General features: G+C 53.5%; 1 protein-coding gene across 2 annotated transcripts; it reads right to left on the bottom strand.

Annotated features, from left to right (window-relative positions):
* Nucleotides 1–4,947: 4,947 nt before the first annotated feature.
* On the bottom strand, nt 4,948–20,550 carry LOC310768919 (gap junction delta-2 protein-like). 2 transcript variants are annotated; one of them, XM_083627844.1, is made up of 3 exons: nt 20,087–20,550; nt 11,562–12,018; nt 4,948–5,947 (listed from the first exon to the last, which is right to left on the bottom strand). In XM_083627844.1, the coding sequence occupies exons 1-3, from the start codon at nt 20,155–20,157 to the stop codon at nt 5,585–5,587; spliced, it is 891 nt and encodes a 296-aa protein (XP_083483970.1). In that variant the 5' UTR covers nt 20,158–20,550; the 3' UTR covers nt 4,948–5,584. The 2 variants fall into 2 exon arrangements, with proteins under 2 accessions (XP_083483970.1, XP_083483971.1); XM_083627845.1 differs by having other exon boundaries at nt 20,091–20,538.
* Between the last annotated feature and the right edge of the window lie 962 nt (nt 20,551–21,512).

Raw genomic sequence — 21,512 nt, 5'->3', positions numbered from 1 at the left:
AGACACACACATCTGATCCCTTTCACTGCAATGGCTGTCCCCCCCTTTCATTCTTTCCCTCCCTCCCAGGTCCCTGGAGAACGTGCTGCATGTTCAAGGCTCAGCGGCACATTAACTGGCTGCCATACATAATTCACACCGGATTGCCACAAAGCCAGCCTCCCTCCCTCCCCGTTCCCAGCTAGCATCTGGGAGTAAAAATAGCAACAAAGCCCAGCTAAGAATAGCATCCAAGCCCACCCAGCTCCCGTGCCCCAGGAGTGGGGAAATGGCAGTACACGGGAGTGGGGTACCGACGCATCCGTCTCCCATCCCAGTGCCTCTTTTCCCAGGTCAAGGATGGGGTAACCCTCTCTTGTCTTCCCCAGCCAGGATAAACCAAGGCTTCTCACCCCAGTGGCTGTTGGGAGGCAGCAACACTTCTGAACGCCAATTGCGGGAAAATGCAGGAGGGGAAAGAGCTCAGGTTTCCCACACACATCTGGCTGGGTGAGATGTGCCACTGGTCATATCCAACGGACTCGTCTTTTGTGAGGGATGATGGGAGTTGTAGTCAAGCAAATCTTTCGATGGCTGCAAGTTCTCCATCCTTGAACTAGGTCAGGGTTTCCCAAACTTGGGTCTCCCGGTGTTGTTGGACTACAACTCCCATCATCCCTAGCTAGCAGGGGTGATGGGAATTGCAGTCCAAAAACAGCCGGAGACCCAAGTTTGGGAAGCCCTGAACGGTGGAGACCAAACCACAAGCACAGCTCATATGTTCTCCTAAGTCTAATAGGTTCCTGAGGTGCGAAACCTGTGTCTAGACTCTGCCAGTTCAGGCTTGGTGCAGGGAGAGCTCCCATAATGGAACAATCTTCCATATAAATAGGCATACCCCTGCATATAGAAAGCTAGCATGCCATGGAGAAAGCTGACCTAGAACTCTTCCAGGCATTCTAGTTGTATGTGTGCAGGGATTTCTATTTTGGTTTGGAGGATCTCTAGCTTCACTCTGAAGCAATTCAACCCGGTCATTTTTTAACTACTGAAAACTAGGCTTAAGGGTGACCAGCTGTGGTAGCAGATGGCTTTCATGTGCCCTTTGTAGCTGGGTAGAAAAATTTGGAGGGTGCACCATAGTTGTGGATGTTGGTTCTAGGTCGGGTGAGGTGGAATCAAAACTTAGCATATGTTTGCTAAGACTCTGGAGCACTGCGTTTGTGTCAGGACTAGAATGCGTTATTGTGATAAGATGCACAAGTCACTCTTTCGATGATACAGATTTAGCAGGAACGATAAGGTAGCTCCGTCTAGATTTCTCCGCAATTTTCTGTTTTAGGATGAAATAACGTGGGTTAAACCACAGAGCCTAGGACTTGCCGATCAGAAGGTCGGCGGTTCGAATCCCCGCGATGGGGTGAGCTCCCGTTGCTCGGTCCCAGCTCCTGCCAACCTAGCAGTTCAAAAGCACATCAAAGTGCAAGTAGATAAATAGGTACCGCTCCAGTGGGAAGGTGAACGGAGTTTCCGTGTGCTGCTCTGGTTCGCCAGAAGCGGCTTAGTCATGCTGGCCACATGACCCAGAAACTGTACGCCGGCTCCCTCGGCCAATAAAGCGAGATGAGCGCCGCAACCCCAGAGTCGGCCACGACTGGACCTAATGGTCAGGGGTCCCTTTACCTTTACCTAATATGCATTAGGGGGGTGAGAGGAAGAGTTTTGACCAGTTGAAAACCACCAGTGAAGAAGTCTCTGCAGCTGGCATTGCCTTTCCACGGGGCTTCAGGATACAGCCTCTTCCTCTCTTTTCTGCAAGCATTAAGATGCTTGGGGAGACATGCTACCCAAAGCAAGAGCCAAACATCATTGGCTGGGCCACAGGTTCTTGCATCGTCCCTGCTGTGTCAAAAGTGACCCTGGTGGTCCCAGCTCTCATCTTCCTCGCTCCCCATTGTTTTGTGGAACGGGGTACAAAAGTGCTGGGCTCCTCAGATGGTAGCCAGCTTCCTAACCGGCTCTGTTCTTGTGCCTTGAGCAGCAGCAGCCTGACAAAGAGAAATTAAACCAGCTGCTAAAGCTTTTTCCAGCTTCAGGCGATGCTTCCTTGCCACCAGCCTTTGTTTTCCGCGCACAAGGTGGCTGTTTACAGGCCCAGGGCTGCTTCAAAAAGTTGGCATCCCTCTGCCCTCTCCACACCTGTCTCCTTCCCCTTTCTCTAACCAGGGAACCACTTTTTCTTACTCTCTTATCTTCCTAGTGAATGGGAGGAGGATCGGCGGCAAAGCAGGGATGACACGTTGGCAGCTGTTAGAGCCCCGCCAGGCACAGGGCACTATTAATAGAGACATACATATGAATGAGATCTCACCTCATTCCCAGTGCAAATGAGCAGGCAAGGGGCAGGGAGAAGGCAAGGCATCTGCTCCTCTGGCCACCTCCATTCGACTCAGTCGAAAGCCTGCACAGACGAGGGTGGCCAGAGGCAAGAGAGCGCCAGGGCTGCCCTGGCAGATGTGCAGGAGAGGCAATTCCTGGAGCCCTGTGATGCTCTGCTCCCATGCCAATCCCCCCACAGCTGCAGGGATCCTCTTTCTCTCTGTCCCCCCTCTTGTGAATGCTTTGGTGATTTGCTTAGGGAGCACTGACTCGAGAGGTCCCTCTTGTGACCTTACCTAAGGTTAGCCCTGCCAGCAATGTCCTGACCACTGCAGAGAGCAGGCGTGAGAATAGAACAGCTGGAAGAGATCTGGAAAGGACTAAGGATGTCAGCTGAGCAAGGGGGGCAGACACAGCAAAGAAACAACTGGTCAGATTTATCGTCTTTTTCGCTCTATAAGACCACAAGACGCACCTAGTTTTTGGAGGAGGAAAACAAGAAGAAAAATATTCTGAATCTCAGAAGCCAGAACAGCAAGAGGGATCGCTGCACAGTGAAAGCAGCAATCCCTCTTGCTGTTCTGGCTTCTGTGATAGCTGCGCAGCCTGCATTTGCTCCATAAGACGCACACACATTTCCCCTTACTTTTTAGGAGGGAAAAAGTGAGTTAGAGCAAAAAATACGGTATTTTTTTTCAAAACCGGCAAGCAGATTCCCTGCTCCAGGTTGGGATTAAAGCGGGGGGGGGCAGAAGGTAGGGAAAGATGCTCTATTATATATAACCACCTCAGAGGGAAGGAAACGAGTTCAACATTTTGCAGGCAGGAGATCCGAGAGGCATTCCTCAGCATCCCCAGGTAGAGAGACTCCTTGCCTGAAACCCTGGCGTTCGTTCTGGCAGTGCTGAGCGAGATACCCTGACTCTGTGTCTTCACATCGGAGAGGGAGTTTCAGGATCAAAGGGCAAACATGGGTTGTGCCTGAGAGCCACCCCCAATTTCAACGCTGTGACCCACCTCGGGCAGACGGAAACATCCAGTTCTCCACTCTAGTAAGCTCCTTGTCTCTCTCTTTTTTGCCTGAACTCCTTTGCTCATCTGGTTGGGACACCAAAGAGGCTTAGATGGGGTTTAGGCTCTCTAAGTGCACCGCAGGGGGCAGAGGGGGGTCTGGGCGGAGGGGCTGCGCAAGAGCCGCTTAGGGGATGGGGACAACGGGAGGCCGGCGGTAGCAGGGATGGGGATTAGTAAACGAAGAGAAGGTTCCGTCTTTCCCCTTGCTCTCGGGAAGCAGGAGGGGAACTCAGGAAACGCAACATCCATCCTCCCCATAGCCTGTGGGGCAGGAAGGGACTCTGGTTCTCCCCGATCGCCTCGCAGGCCTCTTTTGCACCACGAGATCTTGGGCCTTCGCTCAGGCTAAGCCAGATGGTGCCCGGTTAACCCCCTTCTCCGCTTTAGACCTATTAGAGAGCAGATTAAGGGATGAGAGGCCGCTGCAGCTGACCGGGCTGGGAGGGGTCTGTGTACATGTGCGGGGAAGGAGAGGGGGAGCCTCGCTTTGCTCTGCGTCTTGGGCCCAGGCAGTCAGAGACAAAACCACCACCCCCCACGCCGCTGCCGTCCACAGCAGGGTGGCCTTGGGAAAGATGCTCCAGAGGTGCCCACAGTCAGAGTGATGGAGGCAGGAGTTGGCAGTAGCTAGGACAAGGCGCCTGCTGTAGATTTGAGCAGGCTTTTTCCAACTCCGTTTTAACAGCAGCCTGACCTGCAGAAATCAAGCCAGTGCAAATTCATTTCTCGTGGCGAGACAGCGGAGGGAAACTTGCATCTACAGTGGTACCTCGGGTTAAGTACTTAATTCGTTCCGGAGGTTACTTGTTGGAGTCAGACTCAATATGAATGCGTTGGTATGAGGTACGTGCTTTTCCCGTTTTGGGTGCCATGCCTTGGCAGTGATCAGCCTTCAGCTTAAGCATTGCCAGTGGGGTTTGGGCAAGGCTTGCTGGAGAAACCAAGCCAGATCCAATGTTCTTGTGTTGAAATACAAAGCCCTGGTCAGTGTGGCTCCAGGATAAGGGCCCCAGAGCACTTGTATCCCTGCTCAGTCACTGAAATCCAGAGGAGCATTGTGACTGCTCAGTGGTACCTCTGGTTACTTAATTCGTTCTGGAGGTCCGTTCTTAACCTGAAACTGTTCTTAACCTGAAGCACCACTTTAGCTAATGGGGCCTCCTGCTGCCGCCGCACGATTTCTGTTCTCATCCTGAAGCAAAGTTCTTAAACCGAGGTAAAATTTCTGGGTTAACAGAGTCTGTAACCTGAAGCTATGTAACCCGAGGTACCACTGTACTTCGCTTCCACATGCCTGATTGCTCTTGAAAGCCCGGAAGAAGGTCAATTGAAAAACAAACAAAACTGCGGGGCCGCCCCACATGCCGCGGCTGGGACAGAATGGTGATCTGATCTTCTCCCCATACCCTTGGGATTTATGGAGCACGCACAGACATCAACCTGGCCCTTCCACCCTCCCAACACCATCACCACCGATTCCCCCAGCACCAACAGTGAGGCTGCCAGGAAAAACAATGAAGAAAATGGGGTTCTTTTTATTGCATACCTTATCTTTTTTATATAAAATCACATTTGCTCGTTCACTATTTACATCACGGCAGATGAGAGAGAGAGAGATCCGGTCGTGCATGAGGGGAAAGCCCCTCTCTCTGTCTTTCTGTTGTTGCTTCCTTTAAAAAATACACGCACGCAAGCAACGTCCCCCCCCCCCCAAGCCTCCCCCCCCCCACCGCCGATTCATGCGTTTTCATCACCTGTCCGTAAAAAGGAGTCGTAGGCACAAGTTTCTGCAAACCGCACCGTTTTGCTTGCACCATTAGTTAAGTGTAGAGAAGAGAAAATATTTGACGGGAGCCGGCGCATAGGAGGAAGGGGCACCAAGCCTCTTCCTCCGTTTCCCTCCCCCTTGCTCCTGCCCCATGGCTCCTGAGGGGCTGGGTTTCCCCAATCAGCCCTTAAAGCGAACGTGAGGCCCCGTCCTCTGAAAGCGAGGAGGGCGTTTTGTTTTTGAAAGCACCCACTGAATATTGCATGGTTAACCTGGGAGGTATTGTGGTCAGGCTAGCAGGTGGCGTTTTCTCCTTGCTGCGTTGGCGACGTCAGACCCGCCGAGGCCCCGATCCCCGCCCCAACCAAACCGGATCAGGAGCGCTCAGACATAGGCGGACTCGCTCGACTGCGTCCGTCCGAGTGTAGGCACTTGGGCCAGCGAGGAGAGGTCCTTCTTGCGCACCTCGCAGATGGATTTCCGCCTGGCCTGCACCCCTCGGATGGCGGTCTTGATCTTGCGCCAGCCGAGGTGGTTGAGCTCGGCCAGGTTGAGGAGGACGCAGATCCCGCTCACGGCAAACATGAAGACGAGGAAGACGGTCTTCTCCGTGGGCCGCGACACGTAGCACTCCACCTCCTTGACGCACGGGTAGCGGTCGCACTCGAAAATGGCCGGCACGTTGAAGCCGTACAAGAAGTACTGTCCCGCCAGGAAGCCAATCTCCAAGGCATTGCGGAAAACCACCTAAAGCAGCGGGAGGGGAACAGGGTCAGGGGTTGGCAGAGAGCAGCCTCTACCTCCAGATGCTACTGAACTACAACTCCCATCATCCCTCACCACTGGCTGCCCTGGCAGAGGACGATGGGAACCAGAGGCCCAGCAACATCCGGGGAGCCACAGGTTCCCTTTCCTCTATATAGTGGTACCTCGGGTTAAGTACTTAATTTGTTCCAGAGATCCGTTCTTAACCTGAAGCACCACTTAAGCTAATGGGGCCTCCTGCTGCTGCCACCGCGCCGCTGCACGATTTCTGTTCTCATCCTGAAGCAAAGTTTTTAACCCAAGGTAATATTTCTGGCTTAGCGGAGTCTGTAACCTGAAGCGTATGTAACCCGAGGTACCACTGTAGGCCCTTTGGCGATTATCCTCACACTCATTTTTTTGTTAATAATGACTCAGTGGCTTGTACAGTGGTACCTCGGGTTAAGTACTTAATTCGTTCCGGAGGTCCGTTCTTAACCTGAAGCACCACTTTAGCTAATAGGGCCTCCTGCTGCCGCCGCCAGAGCCCGATTTCTGTTCTTATCCTGAAGCAAAGTTCTTAACCTGAAGCACTATTTCTGGGTTAGCAGAGTGTGTAACCTGAAGCATATGTAACCCGAGGTACCACTGTAATTGCTCGATGCAAATCAGCAAGGGCCCGAAGCGGACAGAGTAAGGAACCTCCAAACTTTCCCCGTGGTATCTGTGCTGACCTTTCCTGCGATCTTAGCTTTCTGTCTCCTCCAGGTCCTCTTGGGAGAGATCATCCTTGGGATCTATATGTGCTGAGAGCCAAGGAGCGACCATGGCGCCCTTGGATCTTCAGCTTAGTAGTTAGCTAGACCTGGAGAACCCTTCCCTACCCAAATATGCACTACTTCTTGAATTTTCCATACCAAGTGTCTTTCTTTGTGAGAGCAACAAGGCAAGGCTGGTCCCGCAGCAAGGACCCGCAAGGGCTTGGCTTCCAGCTGTGTGATAACTTTGCATCATCAGCAATATTGTTCCTCAATTGCTGCCAGGGTCCCCATTGTTTGGCTTTTTACCTTTTTGCACTCACCTGCTGCCTCATGTTTGGTGGAAGGTGTTAGCTCCTTTGTTCAAACTACAGTCAATAAAGAGTGAGAGGCGGAACGAGGAAGGGAGAAAAAGCAAGTCAGGCAAGTTGGGTGGCTGCGAGCTGGAAGGGAGGTGACTAAGAAGCCTACACCACAGAGCAGATCTTCCCACGCTGCTTCCCCCCCCAGGCAAACCCTAGTCTGAAGAGGATTAAGCCCAACAGCTCCATTGCAAGGGGGAGCAGTCAAGGGCATACACTTTGGCGCCAATGAAACTTAGGAGGCCTGAACTGCATACAGGTGTCACCAGGTGGAATCAGTACACCTAGGGTCCCAGGCTTGGTTGTGAATCGTCTGCTAGATGATGGGAGTTGTAGCCCAACAACAACTGGAGATCTGAGTTTGAGAAACAGAGCCCTAGAGGGCACGGAGCAGGGTTGGGGGCCCAAGGCCCTAAAATGAAAACAGATGTCCTTTTAAGCCCATTAGCAGAATTTGGATTATTGAATGAACCAGCGGCTTCAGCTGGAGCTGACCTTGGTCCTGCAGCCTTCCTGTTTTCCGCTCCTGATTTTGACTTGGTCTTCTCCGCTGCCTTCTTTTAATATATCTGTCTGGCTGTCTGCAGTGGGGGACCCTCTCCCCACACACCTGCCCCAAATCCAGAGAACGCCCCACCCAGATCCAGATCCAAATCAATGTAGGGCGGGGCTAATCCTTACTTTAAAAACCAGAGTTTCTCAAAATTGGGGTGTCCTTCTGTTTTCGAACTACAGTTCCCATCATCCTTGACCTCTGGTCCTGCTAGCTAGGGATTATGGGAATTATAGTCCAAAAACAGCAGGAGACCCAAGTTTGAGAAACTCTGGTTTTTAGACCCTAATTTAAAAGACAATTAGGGGCGTTGTATTACCTTTCTTGCTCCCAGCAGGGAAGGCACTTGCGGGACACTAATAATAATAATTATTATTATTATTACTATTTATTTATTATTTATATCCCGCCCATCTGGCTGAGTTTCCCCAGCCACTCTGGGTGGCTCCCAATCGAGTGTGAAAAACAATACAACATTAAATATTAAAAACTTCCCTAAACAGGGCTGCCTTTGCATAAGATATCTGCTTATTTCCTTGACATTTGACGGGAGGGCGTTCCACAGGGCGGGCGCCACTACCAAGAAGGCCCTTTGTCTGGTTCCCTGTTACCCCCCTTCTCGCAGTGAGGGAACCGCCAGACGGCCCTCGGCGCTGGACCTCAGTGTCCGGGCAGAACGATGGGGGTGGAGACGCTCCTTCAGGTATACAGGACCGAGGCCGCTAAATGACAATCCCAGTGTGAAAAGCTCAAGTTCATCAGTTTTGTTGAGTTGGTTAATTAGACGAAATCTAATTGGATTCTGAATAAATGGACAACTGACCGTTGCCGTTCTGAATTTCATTACGTTGTTGTCTTCCTCAGCGAGTTGTGCACACCGCTGTCGTGAATGGTGCTTTTTATAGGGCAAGGGGCATGGGAGATGAGGTTAGGGAACCAAGCGGGTGGCAGGGCCCCCCCTCCACAAAAAAGCTTGGGAACCACTGCACTGGTACGTTCCCTGCTGGGCACCCCACCCCCTGGCACCCCAACTCACAAAGATTTGAGGCTGCTTCCACCCAGTTGGGCTGCAGCCTGAATCCACACCCTGGCCGAATCCGCCTGAATCATGCGGTGTGAGCTCTTAGCTCTATCCTTCTGCTACCCAGACCCCACCCCACCCCAGAGAATCCAAACTGGTCATTGACAGGCCCCACCGGAGCCGGACAGCATGGGAGCTGTCTGGGGCTCAGGAAAGACACATGGAAGAAGTGTCTTGTGGTGCTTGGAGATTGGTTGGATTTCTCCGGGTGGTGCTGGCACAGCCTGAAGCCTCAGCGCCACTCCTGCCTGCTGCCAACGCTGCCTCCCTTCTACGCTCGTTCTTGCCCCACGCGTCTATAAATAAAACAGATGGTCACCGTGTTGCCGCCAGACCCTCGTGCCCTTTTCTCTCGCGTAGGCTGCTGGGAAGGAAGATCAGGACAATGCTTAGAGTCCGGGCTGCACATTCTCTGCGCTTAGGAAAAGGATCTGCGTTCTGCAACCCGAATGCCGAAGTTTTCCTCTCTTCTTGTTCCTTTTGCATAAGGCTATATATATTTCTGCTGTTTCCAAGGAAGGGGGGGGAACCCCTTTGTCCCCCAATCCCTGGCTCACCCTTGGACAATTAGAAACCCTGCTCGTCACACCCAGCCAGATAGGCGGGGTATAAATATTACAATTATTAAATTACTATTAAAGGTAAAGGGACCCCTGACCGTTAGGTCCAGTCATGACCGACTCTGGGGTTGTGGCACTCATCTCGCTTAATTGGCCGAGGGAGCCAGCGTACAGCTTCTGGGTCATGTGGCCAGCATGACTAAGTCGCTTCTGGCGAAGCAGTGCAGCGCACGGAAACACCGTTTACCTTCCTGCCGGAGCTGTACCTATTTATCTACTTGCACTTTGATGTGCTTTCGAACAGCTAGGTTGGCAGGAGCAGAGACCGAGCAATGGGAGCTCATCCCATCGTGGGATTCAAACCACCGACCTTCTGATCGGCAAGTCCTAGGCTCTGTGGTTTAACCCACAGCGCTACCCACGTCCCAAATTACTATTATCTTCCGCCTAAAGTTGGAGCCAGGCAGTTTGCCCACATGCCTCAAAGCCTGTCTTCTCATAGAATTGTAGAGCTGCTAGGAAAGACAAGGGTCATCTAGTCCCACCCCTTACAATGCAGGAATCGCAGCTAAATAATCCCCAATGTATGGCCACCAGCCTCTGTTTAGAAACCTACACGAAGCTGAGTCCGCCACCTTCTGAGGGCGTCTGTTCCGCTGTCAAACGGCTCTAACCGTTAGACAGTTCTACCATCAGGAAGTACTTCTTCATGTGGAGCATAGTTAAACTATGGAACTCACTGCCACCAGAGGCAGCGATGGCCACCAACCCGGATGGCTCCAAAAGAGGACCAGACAAATTAATGGAGGAGAGGGATACCAGTGGCCTCCAGTTTTGCCCTCGCAGCCGGAGGCGGTAATGTCTCTGAACAGCTGGGGACCACCAGAGGGGAGGGCTGCTGTTGCATCTGGCTGGCCACTGCAAGAACAAGACGCTGGACCAAACAGACCACAGTGTGATGGCCTGAGATTCGGACTCAGAGGCTGAACCTGAGGAATCCCAGCCTGCACAGGAGTCCCCGCCTCCAGAACCAGCTGAGCCGGGGCTGGGGCCTGAGCCTGAAGGGTCCTCACCTGTGCTGTATCCTCAGGTGCAGGCACCAGCTGAGTCTGCTCTGGCTCCTGAGCTGATGGAGGACCCATTGCCTGCAGGTGCTCCACTCTCAGCCCCGTCAGAGGAAGCTGAGGTTGCCTCTGGGTCCGGTAACGCTCCAGCCTCTCCGGAGCTGCAGAGGCTCAGGGCAGAGAGGCGGAGGGAACTAAGTTCCCGCAGGAGGAGTGCTCGCCTCCAGGCCAGGAGATGTGAGTCACCTGTGGATCGGGGCAGCCCTATGCCTCGGGGTAGATAAAAGCCAGCCAGCCCCAGTCCCAAGTTGCGGGAGCAACATTGTTGGTTGCTAGTTCCTGACTGAACCCTGTCCTGCTCTTCTGCCAGAGTACCTGATCCCACCCGACTCCCCGCCTTGGACCCAGCTACAGCTTTGACGGACAGCCTCCATACCGCACCATTGACCTCGGACTGGACTCGGACCTCGCCTCTCGATTAGCCCCGGGACCAGCACACACAGGCTCCTCCGATGTCGTTCTGTCTGCCAGAATGTTCCAGTCTTTGCCAAGCGGGTGGGGGCCCTTGACCTATGAGGCCCACGAGGCCCCATCAGCACGGTGTTCCTCCAACGAGGGCTCCGGGTTGGTGAAAGCTGCGCTACAGCCACGCAACACCCAGCCGGGAGTGGGGGGGGGATGAATGCACCTCAAAGCAATGGTCGTAGAATCATCAAGTTGGAAGGGGCCCGAAGATCATCCAGTCCAACCCGCTGCAACTCTGTCCCTTACGGGGATCGAACCCACGACCTTGGTGTTATCAGCACCACGCTCTAACCAACTGAGCTACCCTGGTGGGTCATGCCCGATGGATGACATCTAGAGCCAGCCGGAGGCAAGGGACAAGACGGTGCCCCTCTCCACACCTTGACAGGTGAATATTGTTTTAACGCTGGGGGCCGTCTCTGCTATTGCACTAGACTGGCGCAGGGGGGTGGGGTGGCACACAGAATTCTGCCTGCCAGCTAAGGGGACAGACGGCTGGGCACATTTTGCTGGATTGTGCGAGGCTATGATGCAACAACCTAGAATAGCATTGGCCTCACTTGCCACCGCACCACGCCACGGGCTCATGCACGACTCCTCCCTGCAACCTCTCTGTCTTTTCGTGAGCTGTTGAGCGAGTCCCCGGCCCCCCCATCTTAGGGAGGGGTTGGGCATGCAGCAAGCAAAGGGGAGCCCTCTAGCGCCCCGACTGACCTGGATTATGTAGAAGCGGGAGATGCCCTCCTGTCGCTTGACCTTGGAGCTCTTGGGGGGCCGCATGGGGGCGCTGGGGATCTCCTTCACCTCCAGGCAATCGGGTTCCTCCTTGGAGGAGCCGTCCGGGTTCTGCACCAGGATGCCATTGACGTTCTTCACCTTCCTGCCGTCCTTCTCCAGCAGCGGGTAGAGGAAGGAGTAGCGGCGGTCCCTCTGCTTGGCCGACTGGTGCACTGAGTAGGTGATGAAGCAGAGGCTGGGCGTGCAGACCAGGATGATCTGGAACACCCAGTAGCGGATGTGCGAGATGGGGAAGGCCTTGTCGTAGCATGCCTGGTTGCACCCGGGCTGCAGGGTATTGCACATGAACATCGTCTGCTCGTCCTCATAAACCGTCTCTCCCACAATGGCCACAATCAGGATGCGGAAGATCACCACCACTGTCAGCAGGATCCTGGTGGGACGGCAGGAGAGGAGAGCAGAGGGAGATATTAAGGGAGACTGCGGACGGCCACTGTGACCACATAACACAGGCCCTAAAATATCTACGGAGGAGGAGCCTTGACTGGATCTGGCCAGTATTCCATTTAGCTCAGCACACTGACTTGCCCCGAGTGGTACGTGCTCTGTAGTTATCTCCCGCTTAGACTACTGCAATGTGCTCTACGTGGGGCTACCTTTCAAACTAATCCAGAATGCGGCAGCTAGACTGGTGACAGAGCGGCCGCTGGGACCATATAACACCGGTCCTGAAAGACTTACATTGACTCCCAGTACGTTTCTGAGCACAATTCAAAGTGTTGGTGCTGAACTTCACAGCCCTAAACAGCCTCAAAGGCCCAGTATAGCTTGAAGGAGCATCGTTCAGCCCGGACACCAAGGTCCAGCTCCAAGGATCTTTTGGCTGTTCCCTCATTGTGAGAAGCGAGGTTACAGGGAACCAGGCAGAGGGCCTTCTCGGTAGTGGCCCCCGCCCTGTGGAATGCCCTCCCATCAGATGTCAAGGAAATAAACAACTATCTGACTTTTAGAAGACACACACACACAAAATGCTTGAAGGAGAGCCTCTGGGATTGTAGCTGCATAAGTGCCACACTTCTCAAGAACATGGCACACACACACACCCCAATACAGTCATACCGTGGATCCTGAACACCTTGCGAGTCAAATGTTTTGGCTCCCAAATGCTGCAAACCCAGAAGTGAGTGTTCCTGTTTGTGAAGGTTCTTTGGAACCCGAACATCTGGTGGGGCTTCCGATTGGCTGCAGTAGAAGCCGTGCTTTGGTTTCTGAATGTTTTGGAAGTCGAACAGACTTCTGGAACAGATTCCGTTTGACATCCGAGGTACCACTGGATAGATAGATAGATGCAGATAGATAGATAGTGGGAGCCATGGTTTAACCTCACAGGGCTATAATTCCCAGCACCCTTTAACAAACTACATTTCCCAGGATTCTTTGGGGAAAGTCTTAAATTTATGGAGCCAGGGAGTTGGGGCTTCCTCGGAGCACCTCTTGGGAAACAGCTGAGATGCTGGACGAAAGCAGAAGGGCTTCCAAGAGCCCCAATCCACTGCAAGTTAAGAGGAATCGCCAGTGTGGTGTAGTGGTTAAGAGCGGTGGACTCGTAATCTGGTGAACCGGGTTCGCTTCCCCGCTCCTCCACATGCAGCTTCTGGGTGACCTTGGGCCAGTCACACTTCTCTGAAGTCTCTCAACCCCACTCACCTCACAGAGTGTTTGTTGTGGGGGAGGAAGGGAAAGGAGAATGTTAGCCACTTTGAGACTCCTTCGGGTAGTGATAAGGCTCCAATATTTTGGCCACCTCATGAGAAGACTCCCTGGAAAAGACCCTGATGTTGGGAAAGATGGAGGGCACAAGGAGAAGGGGACGGCAGAGGACGAGATCGTTGGATAGTGTTCTCAAAGCTACAAACATGAGTCTGACCAAACTGTGGGAGGCAGTGGAAGACAGGAGTGCCTGGCGTGTTCTGGTCCAGGGGGTCATGAAGAGTCGGACACGACTAAACGACTAAACAACAACAACAACAGGGTAGTGATAAAGCGGGATATCAAATCCAAACTCCTCTTCTTCTTCTTCTTCCTCGGCAAATGAATTATGATTTCATTGCACAGGCAGAGAAAACTGAAAGCAACATTGCGGTGCAGTCTAATACCCATTTACCTGAGAGCCAGCGGGGCTTAACTTTTAAGTGGACGTATATAGGACTGCACTGTCAGGTATGCACGCAGTAGAGACAGTTTGAGAGAGTATATACACAGGGGAGCTTCAAGGGCACGAGGGAGACTTGGGTTTCTGCAGCGACGCAAAATCTAGCAAGTGAGTCAATTTGCGCACTTCAGGGGAGGGGAGGAGGGGGAGAACAGAAGTTGCTTTTCGCCAACTCCGCAGTTCCCATCAGAGCTGCAATATCGAGGAGGGGGAGAAGGGAGGGTGAAATTAAACCTAAGGACAGGACGCAGAGTTTTTTGCCAGTAGCACTGGTAAGGAAGATGAATGAGAAAACGCTGGCATTTGGCACAGAGAATGATCGGAGAGCAAAAGCAAAATGCAGAGAGGGAGATTACATTCTGAGAGGGTAGGAAGGTGGATCAGAGACTGTTCGGGCAGCCCAGGTAGCTGGATTTTGTGGCTCGCAGTCAGGCAGGAGCAGAGCGATGCTCACAGTTCAGACCGCCTGTCCAGAGGATCATAAGAATAGTAGAATTGGAAGGGATGTTGTTGTTGTTGTTTAGTTGTTTAGTCATGTCCGACTCTTCGTGACCCCATGGACCAGAGCACGCCAGGCACTCCTGTCTTCCACTGCCTCCCGCAGTTTGGTCAGACTCATGCTGGTAGCTTCGAGAACACTGTCCCACCATCTCGTCCTCTGTCGTCCCCTTCTCCTTGCGCCCTCCATCTTTCCCAACATCAGGGTCTTTTCCAGGGAGTCTTCTCTTCTCATGAGGTGGCCAAAGTATTGGAGCCTCAGCTTCAGGATCTGTCCTTCCAGTGAGCACTCAGGGCTGATTTCCTTCAGAATGGAGAGGTTTGATCTTCTTGCAGTCCATGGGACTCTCAAGAGTCTCCTCCAGCACCATAATTCAAAAGCATCAATTCTTCGGCGATCAGCCTTCTTTATGGTCCAGCTCTCACTTCCATACATCACTACTGGGAAAACCATGGCTTTAACTATACGGACCTTTGTTGTGCAAAGCATATGAAAGGAGGTCCCTGCCCCAAGGAGCTTCCAATTTAGAGCAATTTCCAGAAAGGAGCTTCTGACTAAACATCAGGAAAAACTTTCTGTCAGTAAGAGTTGTTTGACCGTGGAACGGTCTGCCCCAGGAGGTTTGGACTCTCCTTGGAGGTTTTTAAGCAGAGGTTGGATGGCCATCTGCCATGGATGCTTTAGCTGAGATTCCTGCATTTCAGGGGGTTGGACTAGATGACCCTCGGGGTCCCTTCCAACTCTACAATTCTATGATTCACAGGTTCGTACCCTTTTCCAAAGGATACTCCCTTGGATCTTGCAGTTCCACTGCTAGGCAAAGCTAAGTTGCTGCAACATTGGCATCAGGATGAAGGTGCAGTTACGTCCATGGAAAAGTTTGCCTTCTCCCATTTACAAATACAATATAAAATACACAAATAAAATGTGACAACACGGATTTCATCCATTCATTCAAACATTTGTCCTACTGGGTTTCAGGGTGGTGTAGGATCCATCTGTATCGTTGCTCAGTGAGAGAGCAGCTGCTTTGGATGCAGAAGGGTCCAGGTTCATTCTCCAGATAGGAGAAGACTCTGGCCTAAAAGCCTGGAGAGCAACTGCCAGTCAGTGTAGACAGTATTGAGTTAGATGGGCCCAGTGGCCTGACTCAGTCTAAGGCAGCTTTCAATGTTCCTGTGTAATGCAGTCAAGCACAATGATTAAAAATAATACTAAGCCTTGGACCATTTAAACTGCCTGGGCGAACCGTGCAATTGTAGGCAAGTCTCTTTTGGGAGCCCTTTGTATCCCATGAAGCTGCATGCACAAGAACAGCACTGTTCCTGTCTGATATTTACATCCGAGAAAGGGTTCTGCCCCAGAAGCTATTTCCTGTGCCAGCATGCCTCTGAGCACATGCAAAGTGTCTCTGTCTCAAGACCGCGTAGTTCTACCAATTCTTGTCCATTTAGCAAAACCAGCAGTATGACTTACAGGCAAGATGGAGGTCCAATCTCTCTCCTTCTTTCAGAAATGGTGCACCCTTGCTTCTAAGATTTAAGCCTTGGGTAATTTGTGTCTCTCTAAGAATGGGAAGGGGAGATCTTCATAGGTTAGGAATGGAAACGGCAGGAGGTGCACAAATGTTGAGGCGCATAGCCTAGGCTGGCAAGGTCCAAACACATCTCGGTCCGCTGTGTTTAAGGACACAGGATTCTGTGTTTGTTTCCCTTTTCCACCTATCTACTCCTATTTCTAGTTTTCATTTCGCACTGGGAATTTGTTGCATGGGCTGGATCCTGCGCGTATGTCTGAGTCCTGGCTCGTGTGTGCTAACAATCTGAAGTTTTGATTGAAAGACCTCTTGGTCTGAACTGAGGAAGGAAAGGGAAAAACTCAGTTTGGGGCACACCCAGCCACATCTTTTTTGTCATTTAGCCTTCTCAGCTTGGTTGTCTTATGAAGGCAAAGTCTGGCAGGAGTAAGGTAAAGGTAAAGGGACCACTGACCATTAGGTCCAGTCGTGGCCGACTCTGGGGTTGTGGCGCTCATCTCGCTTTACTGGCCAAGGGAGCCGGCGTACAGCTTCCAGGTCATGTGGCCAGCATGACTAAGCCGCTTCTGGCGAACCAGAGCAGTGCACGGAAACGCCTTTTACCTTCCCGCCGGAGCGGTACCTATTTATCTACTTGCACTTGTCGTGCTTTCTAACTGCTAGGTTGGCAGGAGCAGGGACCGAGCAACGGGAGCTCACCCCGTCGCAGGGATTCGAACCGCCGACCTTCTGATTGGCAAGTCCTAGGCTCTGTGGTTTAACCCACAGCGCCACCCAGTTTGCTAAAATGCCCCCCTATACAGAGAGAGAGAGAGAGAGAGAGAGAGAGAGAGAGAGAATGAGAGAGAATGAGTTTGATGGGCCAGGGTTCCCACAGATAGCCATTATATTGTTGTTGTTTTTCCACCAACCTGGCACCCTCCAGATGTTTGGGACTACAAATCCCATCAGCCCCAGCCGGTGCCAAAAGCTGTAGTCCAAAATATCTGAATGGTACCAGGTCCACAAGGGCGGCTAAAATTATCAAAAAGCAAACCTTGGTCAAGCCCCGCTCACATGGCGCTGATAGCGCCAAGGCTGCAGGTTCGCTCCCTGTAAGGGACAGCTGCATATTCCTGCATTGCAGGGGGTTGAGCTAGATTATCTTTCCGGGTCCCTTCAGACTCTGTGATGCCATGATTCATCAGTCACAACAAAAATATTTGCAAAGGAAGCTGCTGAGCAACAACATACTAAAAAAGTTCAAATGGATTTGTTTGAGAGGTAAGGTTTTCTTTTCCGCTAGTGTTGAATGAGCTCAGCAAAGGTAGAAAGACGGCGTTGTCGCCACTGACTGCTGTAGCGAACAGAGGCTCATTGCACTCGTCTTGTGTTTATTTGGGCTTTGCACAGAAAGGTCACAGGCAGGACCTCTCATACTTTGCGGCCTTCTGACCCCGCCATTGACATTTCTTCCCCTTCTCCTCCATATAGGTATTATAGACCACTTTTTCAGAAAGATGGGTTTGCAGGCACCACTTCAAGATGGGAAGAGACTGGGTAATGCAGGCCGTTAGGAGGAAGGCTTCATTCCACAGGGAAAGAGCAGAAGATGTGAAAGGACAAAAAGCGGCAGGACATCAAATCTTGGGGTGTGTGAGGAATGAAGAGAGCAAAAGGGAGACAAGAAAATTTAAAACCCAAAGACACCAAAAGCAGAAGTTTAAACTGTATAGGTGGTTGAAGAGACATTCTCTGGGACGTCCCAGTGGCCTCTCCTGCATCGTCTTGGGTTGGTTGCCCTTGGAGACGGGATGCTGAGATGGATGGACCACTTATCTGAGCCAGTCTCCTGGGTGCTGAAGAAAGGATGCTTTGCCCTTTCTTCTTTCACCTCCCTGTTTATGCTTCATCTCAGCACTCCCCACCCCCGCACACCTCCTAATTCCTGTTAATTACATCCTCCATCCACCCACACAGTCCCCACTGCCCACCTGCCTGGCTCTCTCTTCCCCACCTCTCATGATTTACTTATTTTTATTGCATTTATATCCCCCACCTTTTTCCTCCAAGGAGCTCAGGGTGGCCTCCATCCTCTTTAACCCCCACAACAACCCTGTGAGGTAGGCTAGGCTGAGAGGCAGCGACTGGCCCCAAAGGTCACACCCAGTGAGCTCTGTGCAAGTGGGGATTTGAACCCTAGTCTCCCAGGTCCAAGTCCAGCACTCTAACCACGACACCACACTGGCTCTCGGTGTGTAGCCTTGGCTTACAAAGACACTTGAGTGGGCTGAATTTCTGCCCATGCTGCCCTCCAAAAACCATGGGCTGCCTCTCTTGTGAGATGCTCCCCATGCTATTATTTCTGGTGGCACTGCTGCCACCCCCAATAAGAAGGGAGAGAAAGAGTGATGGAAAGAGGGTCAAAGAAGACAGCACTGGAGTGAAGTGGTCAGATTAGGGAGACACAGTGGCTTCATGAGGCCACCCGAAATATCCCTTAAAACACAGGGGGGCAACCTTTGGCCCTCCAGCCCCACCTAGCAGGGGTGACCGGGGGGGGGGTGTAGTCCTGCAGGATCTGGCAGGCCCCCGGAGTTATTGGAAGGAGGTGATTATCAGCCTGCCAGAAACCTGTTGTCTCTCTATTCTTTCACACACGCTTTCTCTCCTTTTTTTCTTTTTTTAGGCCAATCCCCATTTACAGAGTCTGTGTATTGTTTGGTTTCTCAAAAGATAAACCTGTCTGAGGGGTAGCCCTCTGATGAAGCAGCTGCTTTGCTGCGGGTCGCAAACACTCTGCACATGCTCATTGACCTTTTGCTTGCCTTTCTGTCCATCCCCACAGACACCTCTGTGGGTCTGTAGCTCCAGTCACACCTGCCTCTCCCACCCCTCTTTCTGCTGCATCTCCCGCTGCTGTGGAAACTTATAGATTGCAGTCTCCTTGGAGCAGGGACCTGTCTGGGCACCCTGTAAAATACCCACAGGTGTGATGCTGTGCCACATTATGCCTCGGGCAATGCCATGTCTCAGGTCCAACCGCCCTTGGTTCAAGTCGAAAGAACCCACCTGCCCATAATTTTCCTCCCTGGTGGAAAGGGATAAGGCTTCCAGATTTGGCAGACCCCATTCCCATCTGTAGGAACTTCCTCTCTTCTGCACTACAGAAAGCTAGGCTTCCAAGCTGATATATTTTACCCTGGTGTGCGTGTCTGCCCCTTAAGAGTTACTCCACCAGCCTTTCCTAACTCTGCAAGCCGCTCTGGTAACAATTTTAACAATCTTCCAGACGGCTGGCTGGATGATTCTGCTTTAGATGGTATGTTTGGCACAAGCTTTCCAATACAGAGGGGTGCAGAGGGAAAGAATGTCTGCACCTCTGGAAAAGGGCTGTAGCTCAAGGGTTGGACGCCTGTTTGGCATGCAGAAGGTCGTAGGTTCAATCCCCCGGCATCTCCGTGCGTGAAACCCTGGAGAGCCGCTGCCAAAGTGTGTAGGCAATATTGAACTAGATGGACCCGGCTCGGTGCATAGCTCTTTCTGACTTTAATATACATACGGCCCACCCGGCATCTGAGAAAAGCAACTATTAAGTCTGGGGGAAGCCTGTGCGAAGCGGTTCCGGCGCTGCAGGGTTCTTCGGCGACCCGGCGGTGGGGAATCCCTGCGCCACTTGCCCCCGGCAGGACCGCGCGCTGGAAGGGAAGGGGACCCGGCGGCGAGGAAGCGCACAGAGCATCCTTCCGGCTCCGGCAAGCCGCACCAGCTCTCCGGGTTCTCCTTGCAGAAGGGGGAACCTGACGCGGCGCTTCTACCCTCCGCGTAAAAACGCACCAGCCGGACTCTCGCCAAGCCAAGGACTCCTGAAAGGGTCTTCCCAGACCAGATCCCTTCCTCGGAGAAAACGACCCGGGTCCGGCAGGCCCAGCTGGACACCCAGGAAGGCGAAGCAGCAGCAGCAGCAGCAGCAGCAGCAGCTGTGGTTCAACCCCTGCAGCTTCTGTCTTTGCCCCGAGGCCCCTACAATGGCCAGCCGCCCCTGCCGGACATGCCCCCCACCTTGACTGTGCAGAAGCCCCTCCGAGACCCTCCCTCTGGGACTCAGGCGTCCGGGCTCCCAGCCCTAACCAAGCCACCTTCCCAACTTTACGCGCGGGGCAGATCCTGCCGGGTCGTCCGTTCTTCCCTGCGCTCGCTCGCTCTCTCTCCTTGCCCCGCCGGTCTCGCCAAGCGGCTAGTCCTCTTGGCGGCTCGCCCTCTCTCTCTCTCACCTGCCTATCATGGTGGAATGCTGTTGCACCGCAGCCTCCAGCAGCCTTTCCAAAATGGTCCACTCTCCCATCGCTCCAGGCTGCACGGGTCTCCCCGCATCCGAGGGCTCCGCCGAGGGATGGTCGCCGCCGCCGCTGCCGCTGCCGCCCGCCTAGTCCGCCGAGTCCTGCCCGCGATCGCCTTGCTCACAGCCGGCCCGCCGCCGTCGCCATCAGCTGCGCGCAGCGGCGCCCCGCCTGGCGCAGGAGGAGCGGGCTGCGGGGGCATCCGGAGCAGCAGGGCGACGAGGAGGACGCGGAGAGCAAGAGGAGGAAGAGGCCGCCGTCGCCACCGTCTCCCCCGGTGCCCTGCTGCTGCTCATGCTGCCACCGGGAACCGGGGACCGGGGAGCCTCTCTCTCGCTCTCTCTCCGCGGCGCGCCGCGCTCGGCTCCGTCTCCTGGCGCCACCTGGGCGCGCGTGTCAAGGGCGGAGAGGCGGATTAAGCGCCGGGCGGGCGGGCGCGCGGGAGGGAGGGAGGGAGGCAAGCAGGGACGAGGGCGCGCGGAGGGGAGGGAGGGAGGGGTGGTGCGCGCCCCACCACCACCAGGGAGGAGGAAGAAAGTGCCCACCGCCAGGGCTGCGCAAGCAGCAAGTCCCTGGTGAGGTCGGAGCAGGAAGAGGACTCTGCGGGGAGGCGACGCCTGGATCTTGCAGCCCCGGCTCCGGGAAGACCACGCCGGATGCGGGCGCGCGCTGGGGTGGCCCGGCGCCAAGCTGCCGCTCCAGGGGGTCCGGGGAAGGGCGAGCTGGTTAGGGGGGTGGGGGTGTCTCTTGCAGGCTGCTGGGGAGGAACCTCGTGGGTGGAAGGCGATTTGCAGAGGGGGGAGCGGGAGGTGGCTCCTCCGGCCGCAGCCTGGGCTCCCCAGCCGGGGTAACTTCCGGAGCAAGAGAATCGTGGATATTGCGAATCTAGTAAGTAGGGACGGCTCTCTCTCACGAGCTGTATATGCGCGCACGCAGGCGATAGGGTAACCGTATCCAACTTGTGCGTTGGTTACGCACGGTGTAATTTCGAATTTCTCACTGTTCCTCCTGCTATTGCAACTCCATGGCAGTCCAAGGCCCGGGGAGGGGGGGCAACTGCCCTCACGAATCAACCACGGCTGTGTTTTTGTGGTTGCAACCCGCCCTGGGGGCCCCATTGTGAAGGGCAGGTAATAAACTGGAAGCATAATAATGACCAGCCTCCGTTTTAAAAAGAGAGAAAGTTTGCTGTAGCTCAGATGCGAGGCGAAAGGTCCAGGCGCTGAGAACTCCCTCCCTCCGCCCCCCTTTAAATATTTTACTTCGCGCGCACCCCACCCCCAAAGCCTATTCCTGCGGGTGTCCACTACACTATTATGATTAGTGGAGGAATGTTGTGGCGTGCATGCAACGGCACGCG

The sequence above is a fragment of the Podarcis filfolensis genome, assembly GCF_964270895.1.
Source record: "Podarcis filfolensis genome assembly, chromosome: 8".
Classification (NCBI taxonomy): domain Eukaryota; kingdom Metazoa; phylum Chordata; class Lepidosauria; order Squamata; family Lacertidae; genus Podarcis; species Podarcis filfolensis.
Note: the sequence above shows the minus strand (reverse complement) of the source record. Positions and strands in the feature narration are given on the sequence as shown.